Here is a 20,094-nt window from a genome sequence, read left to right as displayed (position 1 = left end):
AAAAAAAAGAAACCATTTCCTTATGTGAAGGAAATATCGGGGGGGGGGGGGGGGGGGGCATAGAGGGGAGTGGGGGAAAGATGGACGACTCTTCCTGAGTAGACCTTAAAATCTCAAGTCACTTTAATGGAAAGTTGTGTTTCCTGCAATAGTTTGGAAGAGCAGAAACAGATCAGAAAGCATTACCACCTTCACAATTTCAGCATGGGTCTTGTTAATGCATTCTAGGAACATAAATAATTGAAAAGCAATGAGGTGAAAAAGTCAGTTTTTAGTGAGTTGATCATTAACACTACTATTCTGCATAAGATGTTTGCAAAGTGTTACTCTAAGACAGCTATGAGATACCAAATTCAATACATATATATATATATGATATTTCAAAATAACACAGAAGAAGATCTTGAACAAGGCCTGAATTATACTTAAAATAGTTAAGGAATATTCAAGGTTTAAGCTTAGTTATTTCAGCCTTGATTATTCACTGATAAATACTTACATGTACTGTTTCTTTGATGCAACTCATTGACTCAGTTCATGACACTGCTAATCAAGGATATGACTATTCATCTTCCACCTAAATGTACATGAATCTTACTATATCAGAGAAGTGAAAAACAACACTAACTCATTAAATCTATTTGATTAAGGAAAAAAGAAAACTGGGACAGCATCTCTCAAAAACAACTTTGAAAGATAGCTAGAATGCCTTCTGAACATCACATTAACATTTTTTCAGTCTGATTTAGTGAACTATGTATTTCCATCTTGCTTTTTTAAGCAACATGAACAGACCAGACCAGAATGATTTTACTGTTGTGGCTGCAGTAATATCACACAATTAAAACATGGACCTGCTATAAAACACCTCAAAAAGAGGAAAAATGAGACATCTTGTCTAAATTTCTAATTTTATTAGTCTTCCCATCTTAAAAAAAAAAAAGACATGATCAACTATACCCTCTTTGGCTGAGCAGTCAAAACTTCAAACTTATTTTAAGGAAATCATTCTGTCAATGTCATTAACTTACTGGCAACAGCATTTTCCCTCTATTCTAAAAAGACAAGGAGCATTGCAGATAAAAAATGGAAAGATGTCTCTTCACTGAAGTAAAATTCTAAGAAATGAACAGAAAGGATACCTGGAACCCTTTATATTTGCTTCAGAAACCAAGTGCCTCCGGCCAACTCTACAATTTCTTATTATAAATTGTTCTATAATAGCCATTACCAATTTTTAATTTAACAGTTCCCAAAACCCTCTATTTAATTTTGAGCTCTAATTATTTTTCTAAAGAATTCAAAATATTATTTTTCCTGAGAATGGATAATATTCCTAATAGGACTGTAGTGAAGATAAATATGCAGAAACAGAAGAGATTAATTTCATAAATAGACCTTTCTATCATACTACAGACACTGTATAAGCTCATTTCTTTCATAATAGGACAACTTTCCTAGCTCCCTGATCAATCAACACCAACAACAGAATTATTTTCTCGATAGTGGAATCTAATTTTAGGGAAAAAAAAAAAGTTCAGTTTTCAATAATAATGTCTCAAGTCAGGTAAAGTGATAAGCAGACAAAGAAAAGAGTTTACATTTATTACCACTGTGACAATCAACTATGACACCTCGTAGGAAATCTCATGCAATACAAAAAAAAAAAATCCTGCATTTATGAAGAACAGGCTAAGACAAAAAACGAGCTGAAATGAACAGGATGAGAAGAGATTTTCATAGGTAAATGAAGATGCTTGGCTATGGAAATTATTTTTTGTTATAAATACATAAGGTGGAGCAGCAACTGTCTGAGGGTGTTCTGTTATGTGGGCATAGGCTATAAGAGAATAAGAGAATATGGGTACAAACAGAGGATCAAAAGCAAGCTAATTACTGCAATTTTGCAGCTTACCATTTGTAAGCTAAATCTGATGAGTAACTATATTCATACTTCACATGTAGACTATATTCATACTTCACAGGAAACAAAGTAAGCTAGCTGAAACCAACATGAACCTCCATGGTGGTTTTGGGAGACAATTTTAAAACTCTAAGTTTGGCAGCACAACTTCTAATGCTCTTGAACATGGGCAAAAGCCTCTGTTCTCTCCTCTGCATTCCCAAGGGACTTAGTTCCACTACCATCCCCTAAGGAACTTCTTATTTTTACCAGGTTCTCTGCCAAAGTTGGTGCTTGCCAGACTCCTCTATGAGTAACTATACTTGATATTTTTTTGTTGAGGAAAAAGACAAGGGAAGTTTTCTGCTGTTTTGGCAAGTCCAACTGGTTCATAGAACAGTCCAATGAGTGACTAAGCCAGTGCAAACTAGGAAGGACCCTGGGATGCTTTCCACTTTTTGGTGGCAGTAAGCTGTTAAATTGATTCAACTGTTCTTTTAGCAAAATCACTTAAATTCCTAGTTTCTGCATGCCCAAAAGCTTGTAATTCCAAAATATGTATTTACCAGGCTAACAGAAAGTATTAACTTTCCCATAGTACCTTTTTTTCACAGACATTAGACCTTGGTAAAGTTACATTATGGACAGTATCAGGGAAAAAAATAGATTAGGACTACAAGATCCTGGTGCCAAATAAACAACAACAAAACTGTGTAAAGAAAGCCAAATAATTATTAAGAAGGATCACAAGGACCATCCCAGGTCTTTTTTTTTGTGCACCAATGTGACTAAGCTTGGAGGGGAGAGAAGCCAGAATATTGCAGGGTAAGGGAAAATGGTAAACTGACAAATCATCACCCAGCTGAATCAGAAATGCAGAAGCTAGCTCAATATCTATTCACATCACTCCCCAGCTTGCCTTCAAATATTGTTTTCAAGTGTGTTGGGCTCTCAGTGAGGTCAGATAATGGCTCTAGTTATTTTAGTTCAAGGAATTTTTGTGTTTTCCCTTAGGTAACCAACACTGACTGCTGGTAGAGGCTTATTACTCTCTAGATGAGACAATAGAGTCAACTAAATGCAATTTCTTAACTCCTAGGAAGCATGTATGACACATTAGTGAAATCCAAAGGTTGTACTTCAGTCAGTTCCACACTAGTCCACTGGGAGCCATGACGTTTACAGAGGTATCATTAGCAAAACAGGACTGCTCATCTGTAACCAAAGGTTGTAGAAACACCTCAGTTTTCACACTGAAAAGTTTAAATCAAGTTGTGCAGATGTAAGCCACAACCAAGTCTGAGAAAGGTACACTTTTACTATTAACAATAATGTGCAAGAAGGTTGTAGAAGCCAGCATGACTTCCAGGCTCAAACATAACTCAAGAGCGGACATCTGAATCTGACGTAGCCACTCCAGGCTCTCCTTAGAGTTAACAGAAAAAACAGGTGCTTTTATAGTAGGACTCATCCATGTTTTCTATATCATCACATTATTTTTAAGGCAGTAATTTTACTGCTTAGAAAAATACCATGCTTGGTACCCAGATCAGTATAGTCTTGGACATGAGTTCTGGCTCTGTCTACCCAAAATTCTTCCCTCTGTGTCCTCTGTCTGCTGTGAGGTGCTGGGAACCTCTCATCTGTTCCCTTAAGAACAGTCTGCTGTTGACAGCAGATCCATGGGGACTTCTCTAAGAACTCATCAACCAAAGTGTTTTGTAATGGCTGCCTCAATAATCACTTCGCAAATTTCAGTTTTATTCAAATATACTCAGTTTATCAAAGGCAATAAAAACTTGACTTTTTAATGTTCCTAAATCTAAACTGGCATGAATATTTTAAATGCTTTTTTTTTTTTTTAACTTTTACATTAAAACACTTTGAACAGCTGCAAAAAGTATAATTCTAAGTGACAATTGTGTAGCACCATGCTCAAAAGCCAAAGTAAAAAAAAAATACATATATATTTTATTATTTTTTAAACAAACTTACAGTGTCAGAAAGCCTTGGTTGGACATTTACAGTCCAAGGGTAAGAGGCTACTCAAATTATTGGATCCCAGTCTTCAACAGTCAGGAGACTACAAGTACGTGATCTGTAGCTATTTATTTACTTGTATTATAGTTTTCCTAGCTTGAACTGCATCATGAAATTTAGTTCTTCCCTAAGTTAATTCAGAAGTTCAGAAGAAACCTCCCAAGTGAAAAATATGCAAAATATAAAGTTTTTTTTTGTTGTTGTTATTTTTAAATAAAATTGTAGAGTTTTGAAAGATGTATTAGAGTAACAATTTCTTAATGCAGGCCTAGCAGGTATTAAGAAATAGTGGAAATTCCCTGACAAAGTAAGCTTTAAACTTCTGAAACTTGGATGGAGGAGGGAGATCTTCCCATACCCTCTAAAGCACATACTTGGTGTTCTTTGCTGAATGAAGTTCTCATGTGCCACAACTACCCAAACCAGGTGGGCAATGCATTATGGCCAAAATTAAGAAGCAAAGCAACTTCAAGTATTAGCTTCAGCTACTTTAAGTTCAAGCTTAATGCAAGTTCACAAAAGCAAGTGTGTTCAACAGCTTGGAATTCAATAGTTTCTGCCTCTCAATATTCAAACCTCTGTTTCAATGTTGGGTGGATAGGGTAGGATTAATAATCAGGATTGCAAGACATCAGCATTTCATAATACAAAGATACAGAACATGAAAAAATCTCTCAGTTGGAAAATAAATGGTGAATGTTTAGAAAACAAAATTTCCTTATTAGGGTGGTGGTAAAATTGAGGGAGCTGTCATCAGAGGAAAATGTAGCCCTGCAATTTCAGGATTAGAATGTGAATTAGAGCATTCTCTAGATGCCAAGCTATTAGCTCCTGGGTCAAAGACAAAAAGGTCTTCTCTGTTCAAGATTTTTGTGCTCAAAAAGTCTTAGTGGCATCCGCTTTCTGTTGTCTGACAAAGCTGGGTTCTGAAAGCTTGTGTGTACTTATGCTGAAAAACAGCAGGATATAAGACTTCCCATATTAATCACGAGGATTAGAGACAGTAATGCTAGACATGGCTAATAAATTTGGGAATGCAGAAACACTTTAAGTTAGAGCTGCACTCAGAAATCATTTTATAATGGTTGCATCTGTATAGGAGGCAGAGAATTCTTTCTTTAAACTCACCACTAGTAGGTGTAAGCGGGTGTCATCTCTGGCTCTGAGAATGAAGAATAGGAAAGAAGATGAATAAAGAAAAATGAAGCATAGGCTGAAAAATTGTAAGAAATCAGCTATATCATAATTATTTCCTCTTAATCCATACAACCACACAGACACACAGCCATTCATAATTGCTTTATCAATATGAGGTTTTGCTGACCATTTTATATCCAACCTATGCCTTAAAACAGGTAGTGTACGTGCTCAGAAGACAAATATTCACTTGAGCAGGAAAACATAAGACCAATTCAACAGAGCAGATCATACATTTTTAACCTCATAGCATGACAGGAAAATGCTTTAAACCTGTAGCAAGTCAATGAGAAATCTTCCCTACTGGTAAGCACAATAGCAGCCATCCATTTCAATAGAAGTTTATCAGCAGTGAAACCTGACCGAGATAAATGACGAAGCTGTTGAGCCACAGCCTGCTTCTGCCTGCTGCAGGCTGCCAGATAAAATGGGAACAAAAGCTCCCTGCTGTACCCCCTACCAGTCTCCATTAACCCCTGCTGATGCTTTATTATCGTCTGGGGGATCCAGAACAGCATAGCATGAACCAGTGCATAAAAAATAAATAATAAAAGCTCATATGTGGCACAAAAAACCGAGAAACATAGCTTGCAAGAAACGTTAATTTTAGTAATGCTGCAATTAAATCATAGTTCTGAAAAACTGTACATACTGGAAAAAAAGGAAAAAAGACTGTTTAAAATCACATATGAAACAGTACTTAAGCACAATAGATTCGGTATACAAACATGTTTCTCCTGCTTCTTCCCCCAGTCCTCATCCCAAATACATACAGACACATACAAGCAAAGCAAGGACCAGGCATATACTCAGATATCTGCATGTTCAATCCCAAGTTTCATATTTTGATCCTGTCACAGATATCCTCTTTGTTGCACCTCCTCCACTGTACTTTCCCCAAACGTAAGTTTAAAACATTTACTGAAGCTCAAAGCATCTTCTACTAAACTGCTATAAAAAGAGGATGGGAAGGGCAGGGAAAGTGTTACAAATCTCCTCAGGATTCGTGGTTGCCATAGGAGAGAAAGGCAGTGGGAGGAAAAAGGAAGACTTGAAATGTTAGTAATATTTTAGGTATTACAGATTTAGATAATGTCATTATAATCTGAGATTTCTGTAGCCTACCATAACACTGTCAGTCTAGTATAAAAGAGTACAAAGACTACACAAGATCATGGGGAAAATTCACTAAGATTAATCAATAAAGAGACTTACCGCTATATTTGCATTACTTAGCATATTTGAGAAAAAACAACTTACTTAAGTAGGACCGAACCATTCTCTCAGATGAACATCTCTTCATCCTAGAGAGCCTTTCCATGCTTTTATAATTACAGCAGCTGTAATGAACTTGCACTCCTATCTATCACTATCAGAGGTCATCAATTTTCAGCCCATTTCTATCCTTCTGAAGTGTGGTAAGCAATCAGCAATATTATGTCAAAAGAAGAACATGAGTTTTTTTCTCAGGGTAATACAACAAACTAACAGAATAAAGACTCTCCAAAGCTTCAACAAATAGAAGAATGGCCTCAACACAGGAACAAAGAGAGGCTGGATGGGGTCAACCCAAAGGTCCACCCATCCTGGTATCTTGTCTCAGGGAATAAGAAAAACTTATACCTACAGAACAGCTTAAGAAAAGAACCAACTCAAACTTCTCAAGAAGAGTCTTTGATTCTCCAACAATTTACAGTTCAGTGAATTGTGGTTCAGAAAGAAGATTTATTTATTAGTAAATTTCGGTGGAATTCCCTTCCACAGACATATCCTAGTCTTCCCAATAACACAGGTAAGCTTTAAAAATCCACAGGTGTTTCCACAACTTACCACACAGTCCGAAGAACCACCTGCTTTTATTTGTTTTGTACCTAACACCTGTCTGTATCAATCCCAAATGCTTCTATCGAAAAAGGCTGAGTCCTAGACACCTTCTACATACTTCTTTTGATTTTATAGACCTCTGTCACATCCCCCTAAATTGACACATTCTGCAATAAAAGTGAAAAGATAAAAAACAACAAAACCAAATACTTAAACAAAACTAAAATCTAGAAATGGCAAACAAAAGCTGCAAGATTTCTTCTCTTGCTTTAAAGGTTTTAGCCAGGCTTTTTCAAGATTTTCTGCACATTAATAAGATGTTAATGTCCTGGTTTTGGCTGAGATAGAGTTACTTATCTTCACTGTAGCTAGTACAGTGCTGTGTTTTAGATTTAGGATGAAAATAGTGGTGATATCACACTGACGTTTTTAGTTCATAGACTCCTAGAATATCCCGAATTGGAATAGACCCACGAGGATCATGGATTCTAACTCCTGGCTCCACACAGGACCACCCAAAAATCAGACCTTATGTCTGAGAGCATTTTCCAAATACTTCTTGAACTCCAGCAGGCTCCGTGCTGTGACCACTGCCTTGGAGAGCCTGTCCCACTGCCCGCCCTCCCTTCAGCCTCCCCAGCTCTGGGCTGAACAACCCAAGGGACCCCTGCTGCTCTTCACATGTTTAGTTGTTGCAGAGCAGTGCTTACACAGAGTCAAGGACTTTTCTGCTTCTCGTGCTGCCTGCCAGCAAGGAGGCTGCGGGTGCACCAAGAGCTGGGAGGGGACAGAACCAGGACAGTTGACTCCAAGCGGCTAAATGGATACCCCATACCATACGGCTTCATGCTCAGCTCTGAAACTGGGGGGAGTTGGCCAGTGGGGCTGCCACTGCTCAAGGACTGTCTGGGCAAGGTTTGGCTGGTGGTGAGAAACTGTGTTGTGCACCAATTCTTTATTTTTTTTCTCCTCTTATTAAACTGTCTTTATCTCAACCCATGAGTTCTTGCACTTTTACCTTTTTCAGTTCTCTCCCACCAACACACTAAGGGGCAGGGAGAGAGGTGAGCAAATGTCTGTGTGGTGCCTGCTGGATTAAGCCACAGCAGTTAATGAATTGTATAAAAGCAGCAGCAGGAAAATCATAACTCAAACACTTGTAGCCTCACAGGAAAAAAATAACCAGTAATTCTGAAACCTGAAGATCATAAATATTCTGCAGATGTCCTGCTTAGATACTACATGAAAACCTGGGACAAATTTATTCTGCTGGCTTACATTGGTTTAAAAACAATGAAATAGAAATTGTCACAGTTTTGGAATTTATGCCAGATCAGATATCTTCCGACCTGCCACAGACATTGTTGGCATAAACATATTGTATTTCTAGCCAGTTTGACGGAACTGAAGCAGTGAGCTCATGCCTGATCTAGATGAAAATTTCTACCACAAACTGATCCAGCACTGAGCAGAATCATTACCAATGAATATGGAACCATGCTCTGAGTAAGCCTGAAACAGGTGAAAAAAATCTGTGTTTTAGCAAGCATGAGTCTGAAAAATGCCTGACTTTCCTTTTGCAAAATACATTCATGTCCAAGGCAGTATCTGGGCTGAATTGCTCAATCTGTTATAAATAAACCTCTAAGCATAGCTTAGTCTCTTTTACCCTCTTTTCTCAGTGCTGGTAAAAATTTGGGTGAATTATAGAATTATGGACTATAAATCTTGTTTTCAGGACAAAAAAAGAAATGCTCCCAGAGGCTCTCCCAAGGAATGCTTCAAAGCAAATCACCTTGCAGGAGCGGAGTTGTTTTGAATCTGAAGGAGAAAAAACAGTTATATGACCTTCTAAGACAAGACTATGACTTCCAATTGACGTATTTGAAGTTATAAATAAATAAAACAATGTCATAAGGCTAGAGGAGATATTGTGCCTAACATGGTAAACGCTAAAAGATATTTATAATGTTAAAGATTCACTAAGGAAGGTTGCAATTTAACAAGGAAGGTAAACCTACCAGGATATAGCAAAGCTAGGCATTGTTACTATGTGCCAGATATTAGCCAAGTCTCCTGCTTCCAGACAGAATTGTCTTTTGATAATAAACTGAACAAATACTAAACCTTATTTTCTCAAAGCCTGACAAGGAGATAATAAATGTCAAATATGTTCCATAGATGCTATATATAACAAAATAAACACAAGATTTTCAGTATTGAAGAGGAAAAACAGCATTTTAGTTTTCAAATAAGTGTCAGAAGAATATAGCAGAAAGAATGCAAAATCTATCCCCTTGTTGGAACCCTAATAAAGCAAAGGAGATACAAAGTATAGAAGGTTTTGGGGAGTACAGGTAATTATATGTAAAATTAAATTTATTTCTTTAAAATATGTTCTACTTGCATCTAAGCTGAGCAACATGAAGAATAACAGATAAATTTGTTTAACCTGCAAACGTTACTCCCAATAAGTTTTCTTGACCTGAGAATCAACTTCTTTAGCAAATCCTTATCATACATTCTTAAAAAGAGGGATCTAATGTATTGATATTATTTCTATCTTACAGATAGAAAAATCAAAGAAGACTAGCAAGTAACTTGCCTAAAGCCAGAAAAAAAAAGAATTATTTCTTAAAGAAGAAATCAATCATTATTCCATTGCCTTTATGAGCTACATCAGAATTTAAACACTTAGAAAATGTTCTGTAACTCCAGGGAGTTAAAAATGCAGGTGCATTTACAAACCTCTATTTTGTCTGTTTTGGCATCTCCCCAGTATATTTTGCTTTCTTCATAATCCAGTGCCAGTCCATTTGGCCAGCCAAGTGAGGTGTTTACCAGCACAATCCTGTCTGAGCCATCTAATGCTGCCCTCTCGATCTTTGGGATTTCTCCCCAGTCAGTCCAGTACATGTACCTGCAATGGAAATAAAATCTTATTAAACCAGAACTTTGAATATTCACATAGCTTCTTCTGGACTACCACACCCCGAAACCACACAGCACACAGAAAAGTCGGTGTCTGTACCAAATATGTTTCCTTACTTAAATAACGATACTCAGCACATCGAAAGTAGCATTGACATGTAAACACACCAATCCTTTACATAAAACTACTGTATCAATCTATTGAGCAAGACTACATAACAAATGCTATTAGCTAGAATAAACAAAGTCCACACAGTCCCAAAAAAAGTTTTAAATAAGAGAATAAAACCTAAAGACATAGAAGCTAAATAGTTGGAAGAGAGCATTAGAGCATTTGCCTGAGAGCATTAACTTTCAAAGGAGCACAGTATTTTCATTTTGAAGACTAAGAAGTTTATCATTGCATTCCACTATCTGCATGCAGGTACACAGAGATATTTATCTTCTTTATATGACCGATATTTAAAAAACGCTCATGAACAGTCCTCACCCAACCATAGGATCCAGCACAATAGCTCTGGGTTCTTCCAGGTCTTCTGATATCAAGATTTTTCTCATGGTCCCATTAAGCCTTGTAACTTCAATACGGTCTGTGCCAGTGTCAGTCCAATATAGATTTCGGGCAACCCAGTCCACAGCAATGCCATCAGGATGAGCAATCTGTGCTGTGACAACAAACTGGCTACCTGACCCATCAATAAGTGAGCGGCGAATGGCCCTAACTTCATCGTCGGTCCAATAGATGTACCCTTCCAGAGGATCAAAGTCAATGGCGATGGCATGACGGATGTCCTCTAGTGGCAAAACGATGTCAGTAAAATCTGGGGTGTCTAATGAAATCCGCCTCAAATCTGTCCGGCGGGCTAGAAGCAGCAATTCAGTGGCACCTACATGCATAAGGCAAAAACACAACCATCTTACAAACACTGGGCAGTAAACCTACAAATGGTGAACCTGATTTTCTACCATTTGGTGCAAGCTAGTCTAGCTACCTTGATTTCACAGGGCCTAGCCAAACTGAAGGGCACCAGCAGAGAACTCCATTCAAAAGGCTTCAAACATGAGGTTATTCTTCTGCAGAAGTAATCAATGTATTTATAGAGAAAATTCAATGGTGATTTCCTTGTCCAAAATGTATCATGTTGGACCTGTTTTCTATCCACATAATTCCCTCCAAACATATTGAAATAGATATGCAGTGAATATGCTACAATTTTTTGCAAATAACAGATGGTCTGCAGCCTCTTAGATGAAAAAGAATTTACTATTTGCTGTTGTTGGTATAGGGGACAACTGTGACAAACAAGCTGTACATTTCAACAACACCCTTAGAGGGGGAAAATGTAACTAACACAGAACGCCACACGTACATCTCCTTTGAGAAACTCCTATTTGAGGAATCAGGTTTGGGAACTGACTGCTGCCTTGTGACAATATAAAGCAGGAGGGCATTCAGCTTTCCCCAGACTTGTTGAGAACAAGCTTACCTGAACATATGAAGATAAATAACAGTGCATCTTGTGCTTCAGCTCAACATGACTCCATATCAAAGCCTTGCTGGCTTTTAGGTCAAAAGTCAGAATCCTAATAAACAGCTAAGATCAGCTTGTACTGCAGATGATGCTTTCACACAGGACAACACAAGCTGTTTAGTGGTACACGTGCTGGGCACCTGATCGATGATGAACTTACTGTCTATTCTAACTCATTCTTGTTTCATTTTCTATTCTATCTCACTAGATTTTAGTGTAATGAAGAATAAACAACCACCACACCCCATTCCAATTAAATTATCTTATCAGTTTGGAGTCTCAGGGAGATAAGAGCAGCTCAGGCCTCAGGGAAGCCTGAGCTAAGGTAAAAAAATGTGTGCATCCTAAATGCAGGGAAAGTATGTTGCGACAGCTCTCCTCAAACAATGAAGGGAAAGGTTTGGCATGGGCTGATGTAGGTTCAAGGACAGAGGAAAAAAACAAGACTGGGTGTGTGTGTGAGGGGGGAGGTTTAAGAAAAATGTAAAAACAATGCAGTGAAAGAGAGCCATCACCTAGCCACATGCTTTTCATGCTTCTATGTCTTGATTTTACAAAGGTATAAATAAAGGCTAGAAGACTAAAAGAGCAGCTACTAAAAGAAATAGGTAGCTGATTAAAAAATATCTAATGTCTGTTGCCAAATTTCTTTCTTTTTTTTTTTTTGAAATGTCATTAATTGTGGTTGGTGCTAGATGAAACCTCACTGCATGCCAAACTTTGGACAGATGCCAAAGCAGCCATTGCTTCATTTACAGCAAGTTTAACACATTAAAAACATCTAAAACACTTTCACAGTGCTGCTAGAAACAGTTCTTTTCAACAACTGAAGTTGAGATTACTACTACAAGCATTCCTGCTTGGTAGTCCAGAATGGATTAAGATCAGCTTTATGATCCTCTGTCCTGAAATACCTTGTGTTCAGAAACACATGTACACACTACTCAATTGTTCTCCTAATGAATCTCTTACACAATAAATAATATCAGGAAGAGGGAACCTGTAACTACATGTCTAAGCATCCTCCAAAATAATTTAAAGCATGTGACATAGTAAATAGAAAACAGGCATGTTAATAAGATTTTCATAATTACAGAAGCAACTATTCTTGTCACAGCAGTCTACATGTACATCTGTATTTGTTACTACTAAGTATATCAAACAAAGCGGTATTAAGATCCAAGCCTTCAGCTGCATTATGGTCATGAGGTATTAATACATAACCAAGCACAGCTATTCAGGTTCAAGTAAGAAATCTCTAGCACTTCCTTACCAACTTCATCGTCACTTAACCAATTTACCTTTCAAACAAAACTGTAATAGTCATAATAATAAACAATTATACCCTTTTGCATTATCTAATAAAATTAAGGTTGAGTAAACACAGTAACTTCAGATTTCCAAACAGTTAGAAAGCTAAACATAGTCTATCATATATAAAAAGTGCAAGGCATAACTTAAAAGTAATTTGTGTGCTTTATCTGAAGTTGACAGTCATTTTGGAGAACCACTGCCAATTTCCAAGAAAGACTGGCTTGAGTACAACTATGCCTTTGCAGAAGCTCACCCTTAAAATTGACCAGCTGACCTTCCAATTGTTCTTGAAGAGAAGCCATTTCAACAGCTTCAGTATCCTGCTTTCAGGTCGCAACACTTTTGTTTGGTCCAATAACAGACTGTGTCTAAGCCTTAATTCAGCATCAGGAAATCATTGCCTTTCAGTCAACCCATGTTGCACATGGGGTCCCTGAGCTATGAATTTCATGGTCTGTATCTAACATTCCCCTACCCCAATCAACCCATAAAAAGTTTAAAGCTTACTTTAAAGCTATTACACACCCATTTGCAAACTGACACCTCAGCTGCTTAGTAGATCACCAGCCATTCCACTCAGTAAAGACAAACTGAGCAGCAGAGAAACCTCTCATTTCAAGGTAGGCTGCAGAAAAAGCACTTGAAATGCCTCTAGGCTTGCCCTGATGATAGTTAAAAAAAAAAAAAAAAAAAAAAGCAAATGCAAAACTGGGCACATTTATAGCACGATTACCTTACTACCTGTTAGCACAGTCAAGGAAAATGTCGTCTGAGAACTAAAACAAACTGTTCGAACTTGTGGCAAACAGCAGTTGCAAAACGTTTGGGCTGGCTGGGCACTGATTCCCAGTCAGAAAACTACTCAAGGTACTCAAAGATGCAAGGACATGGCAGAATCAGTCAGTTTTGTTGACATCTATTCCAAAGCCCAGCTATGATACAAAAGCTAAAATACGACAGGAGGATCTCCAGACATTTTCACTTTGCCTCTTCAAGAAAATCTTGCCTTTCATGATGAGGATGATGGAGCACATCAGAAGTACAGAATCAAATTTTTCAAAAAAGCAGAAAAAAACAATACAGGTTGCATGCAAACCTTTTGTTGTTGTTGATTTATCAGCACTTACTTGGAGATTGGAATCAGCCACAAAAACATACACTACCTCAAACCTCAACTGGCTCAAATGTACTTCCAAAAGGTGCACCAAGGCTGCAACCAGCACTCTGATTTCAGCATGCACATGCAGACCTGAGGTACTTTTCCTCTGGACACCTTGTACTGCACATACAAAAAAAGGATGAAGCCTTCCAGACAAACACTCAGGGGACTTGAAGCAGAATTTGCTGCCTACACTGCTCTCTTTTCCGGAACATATACTGGAGATCTGTATACACTGCACCCAACAAAAGCATGCCTGTAGACAGAAGTGCAAGTTGAACTCAGTGCTGGGTTTGAGGGCACAGACCACCTGATGTGCCATGGCGTGTGCTCACAGCATTCAAACCACCATGTGCAATGTTCCCTGCAAACACAGTAAACTACGTTGCATAAGACCATACCACATTTAAAGTCAGGCCTTTCTGCTTAACCCCCTTGCTGATCTGCCATACAATCAATCCTAAGTGATCTTAGCAACCCATAACTTTATAAAAACAAACAACAAAAAAAATAACCAACCAAACAGAAAATCCCAAACAACTTTAATGAAATATTCCAATTAGGTACCAAGATTCTTTTTAGAAGTGCATAAAGTCAGGGGGTATTCAGAATAGTTAGCAATTTTTCTAAAACCAAGCCCCTTACTTAAGGCATCTAAATATGAACATAAAAGCTTTACTCCAGACTCATATTTTTGAGAACTTAAGCCTACTTTTATTAAGCACTTTGAAAGCTGGGATTACAAGCTCACGGATGGTGCATTACATTAGTCCTAGAACTAATACTTCCCTCAAAAAGTCGCTGTTAAAAATCAAAATAATTTACATCTGTGTGCTAGCTGAAGTCAAGGGAAGGGGAAGAGAAGAGGAAACAGAGCAAGTATACAGACTTATGCAGTAACGTAGCTTTTAAGTCCAATGTCTAATGTTCTGTCAACCTTTACAATTTATTACATCTTTCCAGTGATATAAGGCCTTGGTCATTTGTGAGTTATTGGACTTTAAAACCATCAGTGGTTGCTGAGGCTAGTGATGCTACACAAACACATGTACAGAAACCCATACATAAGAACTGCTAAACCTAGGACATACATAATAATTTCTCTGTACTTGATAAATCAAAATCATTAATAAATCCCCAATACAGTTATCACACATTTGACTAATAAAAATTTATTTTCTATATGTCTTGTCCCAGTTGCAAAGTCATTATTGAGAGAGAGTTCCTTATACAATACAAACAAATAGATTTTTCAAGTAGATGACAAAAAAAAAAAAGATCACTACAAAGGCAAAAGAACACATATCTGAAATGAATCTTTTTTTTTTTTCTCTACTTTAAAAGAAATAAAAGAGCTAGCATATTAAATTAACATCTTGATCCGCGCAGTGAAATCAGGATCCCTGCTATTCCAGGCAAAGCAAATTTCCTTTTGCAATTTAGGACTGCCCAGTGCAAATTTCTAGCTACTACCCCCAGGTCTAAAAGGAAAATACACTGTGAGCACCAATGGGCAAAATAAAGACCCTCTCTTCCTCAAAGAGACCGGGATGGCCACAGCAAGGCTTCAATGAAAGTCTGAAACACTGCTTCCCCCTTCCCTCCATGAGGAAACATGCATCTCCTTGCTCAGCTGAAGTCACCGTTGTTTTTCTCAGCACAAACAATAGGTCTGAACTGGTAATAGCAAGCATGGGAAATAAAGAAGTAAAATTCAGTACGGACAAAGACAGAAGCTGAGCACAGGGACAGAGAGGTCTTTGAATATTAATAAGGATGCGATACAAAAGACAAACTTGGAAGAGTAACCTAATTTTTGTTATAAAAAATGACTATTGAACAGGTCATTTAAATGTAGTACCATCAAGCTCAGAAGAACAGTGGTGCCCATAATACTGAAAAAGAGAAATCCCAAGTATGTCCTACAAGATGGGAGGTGGACAGGGAGGTGCTGGTCTCTGCTCCCTGGTCACAGCTGACAGGATGCAAGGGAATGGCACAAAGCTGTACCAGGGGAGGGTCAGACTGGGCATTAGGAAACATTTCTTGACTGTGAGGGTGGTCAAACCCTGGAACAAACTTTCTACTGAGGTGGTTGATGCCCCATGCCTGTCAGTACTCAAGAGACATTTGGACAATGCCATCAGTAATATGCTTTAACTTTTAGTTAGCCCTGAAGTGGTCAGGCAGTTGGACTTGGTCATCTTTCTAGGTCCCTTCCAACTGAACTGCTTTATTCTATAAAAATGTGGGTACATAGGTAAAAGCCCTAGGTAAAAGCCCCATAGGTAAAAGCTAGAAGGGACTGCGTGCTAAGACAGGACTCTGTTCTTTGGACATTGCTGATAGAGTTGGCCATGAAAACTGGTTATTCTGTCTCTCTTTCTTTGAGGGATTAAAAAAAAAAAAAAAAACAACAAAACTTTCACAAAGAAAATGAGGCAGCTAAGTGTAAGCTGCAAGCCCACATCTCAGTTAAATGACTGTTTTGGTTCACAAGGGGGATAGGAGCTAAGACATGAACAATCAAGTCAGTATTATCAGTTATTAGGAAAATAGCCGATTTTATTCCAAACCATCACCCTTTTCTGAAACACAATAGAAAGTGTTTATAAATGGAAGGTATGGAATTATTGTTCAGATCTCTCACTAAAAAGAATGGTAAGGTGTAATGAAAAAAAAAACCAACTACAAAAACCCAAGAAACCAACACTGTGGGGAAAGAGGAGGGAGGAAAAGATTTCCTATAAACCAAGATTATTCAAAAATGCTGGGTTGTCATGGAAACTGCTCGGGAGGGTCAGCCAGCCTCACCTTTGGCTGCAAGGATCATCTGTCAATGCCAAACCACTGCAAACACCACAAACACACACTCAAAATTCACCCATCAAAATCCTGCAGATCCCAGCCAGTGCTCTCATCAACGCAGCGTGAAATAAAGTTCTCTCCCCAAAGAGGCTCCTTTCAGCATTAAACAATTCATCTTAGGAACTAGCCTGATTTTAGCCTACTGCTTGAAGACAAAACTGTCTTAAAGAGAACCTGCCTGTGCCTCATTTTTCACTTTTCTGTACCTGTAAGTCGTTCCCCTTTCTCCCTCAAAGTCCTAATGTTCTAATTCCAAACGGAGATGCAGTCACTCAGTGCTTCAGTCTGTTTCAGCACAACAGATATATACTGAAACGATCTGAGGTGAAAAGTTTCAGTTCTCATGGTTCAGACCCACTTTCACAGTACTTGTAGTAAACAGGCAAATACAAAGGAAAAAAACCAACGCAAGAAACCATAACCACCCCTCCACCACTCAACCACCCCCCCACAGAGATACAAAAAAAGGGAAAATAAATTTTCTTCTCTAGTATCACTACACAGCCTAAGAAAGGAAGTTGACACAAACACTTACAGATTTGTATCTTGAAATCCTGTCTGTGGCTATGCTGGCTCTGTTTGCCATTCTCTCCTCTCTTCCCCAAATCAGTAATTGCAGACATCACAAGTATGAGAAGAAATTACAGTGAAATATTGACTTGAAGAGCTCTGGCAAGTTGTAGGTCACTCACAAAAGCCCTAAGTCTACCACTTCACCTCTCTTTAGTGAAAGGAGTGAAAAAAGTCAACAATATTTAATCATTTGGGGTCAGGCATAGCTTTAAATGCTGAAACACAGTAAGCAGCTGGCTTCCAGGGCTGCCTCTGGCCCTTTTACTCCTCCTAGAAATTAGCTCTGTGCAGGATCGGCAAAGTTAAGTGAAACTAATGGATCTGATGCATAGCTGGAGCAGCTTCTTTCACCTGCATGTGAGCTAATTTTTTTCTCAGTCCAGTACGTAGTGGTACATGACACTCACTGAGCTGAGTAAGTGCGGAGTCAATTTTCTCTCGCTTCCCCACCCATTTTCCTTCTTAAAAACAGACAGGCAGAGTTATTTGGAAAAACACAATAGCAGAATGATTGTGAAAAATGCAACACTGTATTGACATGCATATGATAAATGTTAATGTATAGCATTACTTTTAGCACACTGACAGACAACATGCTGTAATACCTCAGTGAACTGGTTAACAAAATTTCTGATAAAATAGGAGCTGTGTTTTGTGAGCCAGCTATACTTTATGGCTGAATGGGAACACAAATTTGCTTCTCATGTGTTAAGGAGTGGAAGAAAAGAGCAAGAGCTCTGTGTTCTGAGACATAAGGAACGTCTAAGAAAGGAAGCCAATGATTTTGAATATCTCTGCATGAGAAGTTCAAGTTCTTTTGTGAGGTTTTTATTTTTTTTTTTAAATACCTTTCCTCTGCTTGCCTTTGGGAATTGTCTTTGACACACTACAAAGGTGCCAGCAGGCTTTTTAGCAGAGGGTAGTTAACCTGGGTGGGAGGTTATCTCTGCGAGGACATGAGGCTGGACCTGGGCAGGGAAGCAGTCACCTCTGTGCTACATTGACCTGCTCCTTGGAACACAGCACACACAAAGCAGAAAGGCAGCCCCTCTTCCGAAGGTCCCCAGCCCACTTCATATCAGCATTAAGTCAAAAGGAAGCCATTTCTCTCTCTTTCTCCAGGACTTGTTCCAACGGTTGTCCTTAGTCCTTCAGCCTCTGCTTAGCAGGCGACCAAACCTCCCCAGCTCCCCATTCTCCGTGTGGACTTTTCTTCTGCTTTTGGAAATATGTACTGGGCAACAACTGCTTTAGCTATCTGCTTCCACAAAACAGTTTATTCATGCAAATCAAGGATTTTTATTTTTACTTTTTTTAACTATATGGATTTGTGTCACATTCTGGACTAGATACAACCAATCCAGAGCACTATTATTAAAGCATGTGCCTTGTACTGGCAGAAATGGGAAAAAAAACATCTTGTGCATGTAATGGTAAGTTCTTGCAACAATCTTGCAAGGCTAATTTGGGAGATGCTTTGAGTTTTTCACTTAAGAGCAACAATTTATTTTAATAAGGTTCACACATACAAGTAGTCACACAGAAATAATCAACAGAGAGCATGAAATAGCATGAAATTAAAGAAAACACTGAACAGTAGCCGACAAGCTTAAGAATTTTAAAAACAGAAAACAAAATTTAAACAAATTATTTCTGTATACATTTTATTTAGACCACTGTCAGTAAATTCTGCTGTATCTTTCTATCTACATTTACCTTTGCCATAGAGACAATCTGCATAAAGATGGTTATTTATGAGAGCTAATTAAATCTCAGTGTTTATTTTGATATTGTTAATGTACTACAGCAGCCACAGCACATGCTACAAGACCTCTACTTATAACATGTAATGATTTGAAATCATATATATTAGACCACAATGAAAAACTAAAAGCAGCTTTAGGTGAGCATTAGCAGCCCTCAGTCTCGATCATGTCTTGGGTTTTAAGGCTGAAATACTTCTAACACCTCTAAAAACATGCCATTTTGCTCAGTTCCTATAAACAGATGTAGGTGACTAACTTCATGTGCATGAACTGAAAGAGATGCCACGTGCACGTGTATAAATGGAAATCAGATCTTTGAAAGAAATGTTTTACTTTATAGTCCTACTAGCAAAATACTAATGCATGAAAAATAACGTTAGAAACCTTTTAGAGACAACAGAGGAGGTTGGTATCATTTTCTCTAGGAAAAGGTAACAGAGTCATGTTGTCGTGTTCCCCCACCCCCCTCCCCCCCCCCAAAAAAAAAATAATCCAGGGAATTAGTGACATGGGCAGAATTATAACCTAAATTTTGTGACTGGAGGTAACCTGCTCTTCAGCTATGAGACTGTTTCTCTTTTTGAAAAGTAGAGGGCATTTTTTCAATCACTTAGCTGTAACACAACAGCATATATCTTTTCACAATTTCCCACCCTTAACGTGCATTATGCAGTGAAGCTGGAAGAACACCTTTCCCTGCAACAAATTACTTTGTGCTAAACCTAAAAGGATTTTTAAAAACAAAGCCTACCATCTTTGCAGGTCTTTCCATTCTCAAGAAGTTTCACACCAGTGGGACATGCACACTGATAAGAGGGCTTGGTAGGAGACATCAAACACAAGTGGGAGCAGCCACCATTATTAATTCCACATGGGTTTGTAGCTGTTAAACATAAATCACACAGATTAATGCTTCTGATAACGAGTGACCTCATCTCATGTGTCAAGACACATACAGTGTTTGAATGGTAGAATCAGTGGCAGCAT

The 20,094-nt window shown here is 38.2% G+C and overlaps 1 protein-coding gene across 2 annotated transcripts in view; it reads right to left on the bottom strand.

The window, feature by feature from the left end:
- Nucleotides 1-20,094, bottom strand: part of LRP6 (LDL receptor related protein 6) — a 127,108-nt gene that overhangs the window by 42,157 nt on the left and 64,857 nt on the right. For both annotated transcript variants that reach the window (XM_080572851.1, XM_080572852.1), the window contains 3 exons: nucleotides 19,859-19,990; nucleotides 10,386-10,782; nucleotides 9,713-9,884 (listed from right to left, as the gene is read on the bottom strand). In XM_080572851.1, the coding sequence (XP_080428977.1) occupies nucleotides 9,713-9,884; nucleotides 10,386-10,782; nucleotides 19,859-19,990 (701 nt within the window). The remainder of the gene's footprint in view (nucleotides 1-9,712; nucleotides 9,885-10,385; nucleotides 10,783-19,858; nucleotides 19,991-20,094) is intronic.

The sequence above is a fragment of the Anser brachyrhynchus genome (genome assembly GCF_964034855.1).
Source record: "Anser brachyrhynchus genome assembly, chromosome: 1".
Classification (NCBI taxonomy): Eukaryota; Metazoa; Chordata; class Aves; order Anseriformes; family Anatidae; genus Anser; species Anser brachyrhynchus.
The sequence above is the reverse complement of the archived record's forward strand: the minus strand, read 5'-3'. Positions and strand labels throughout refer to the sequence as shown.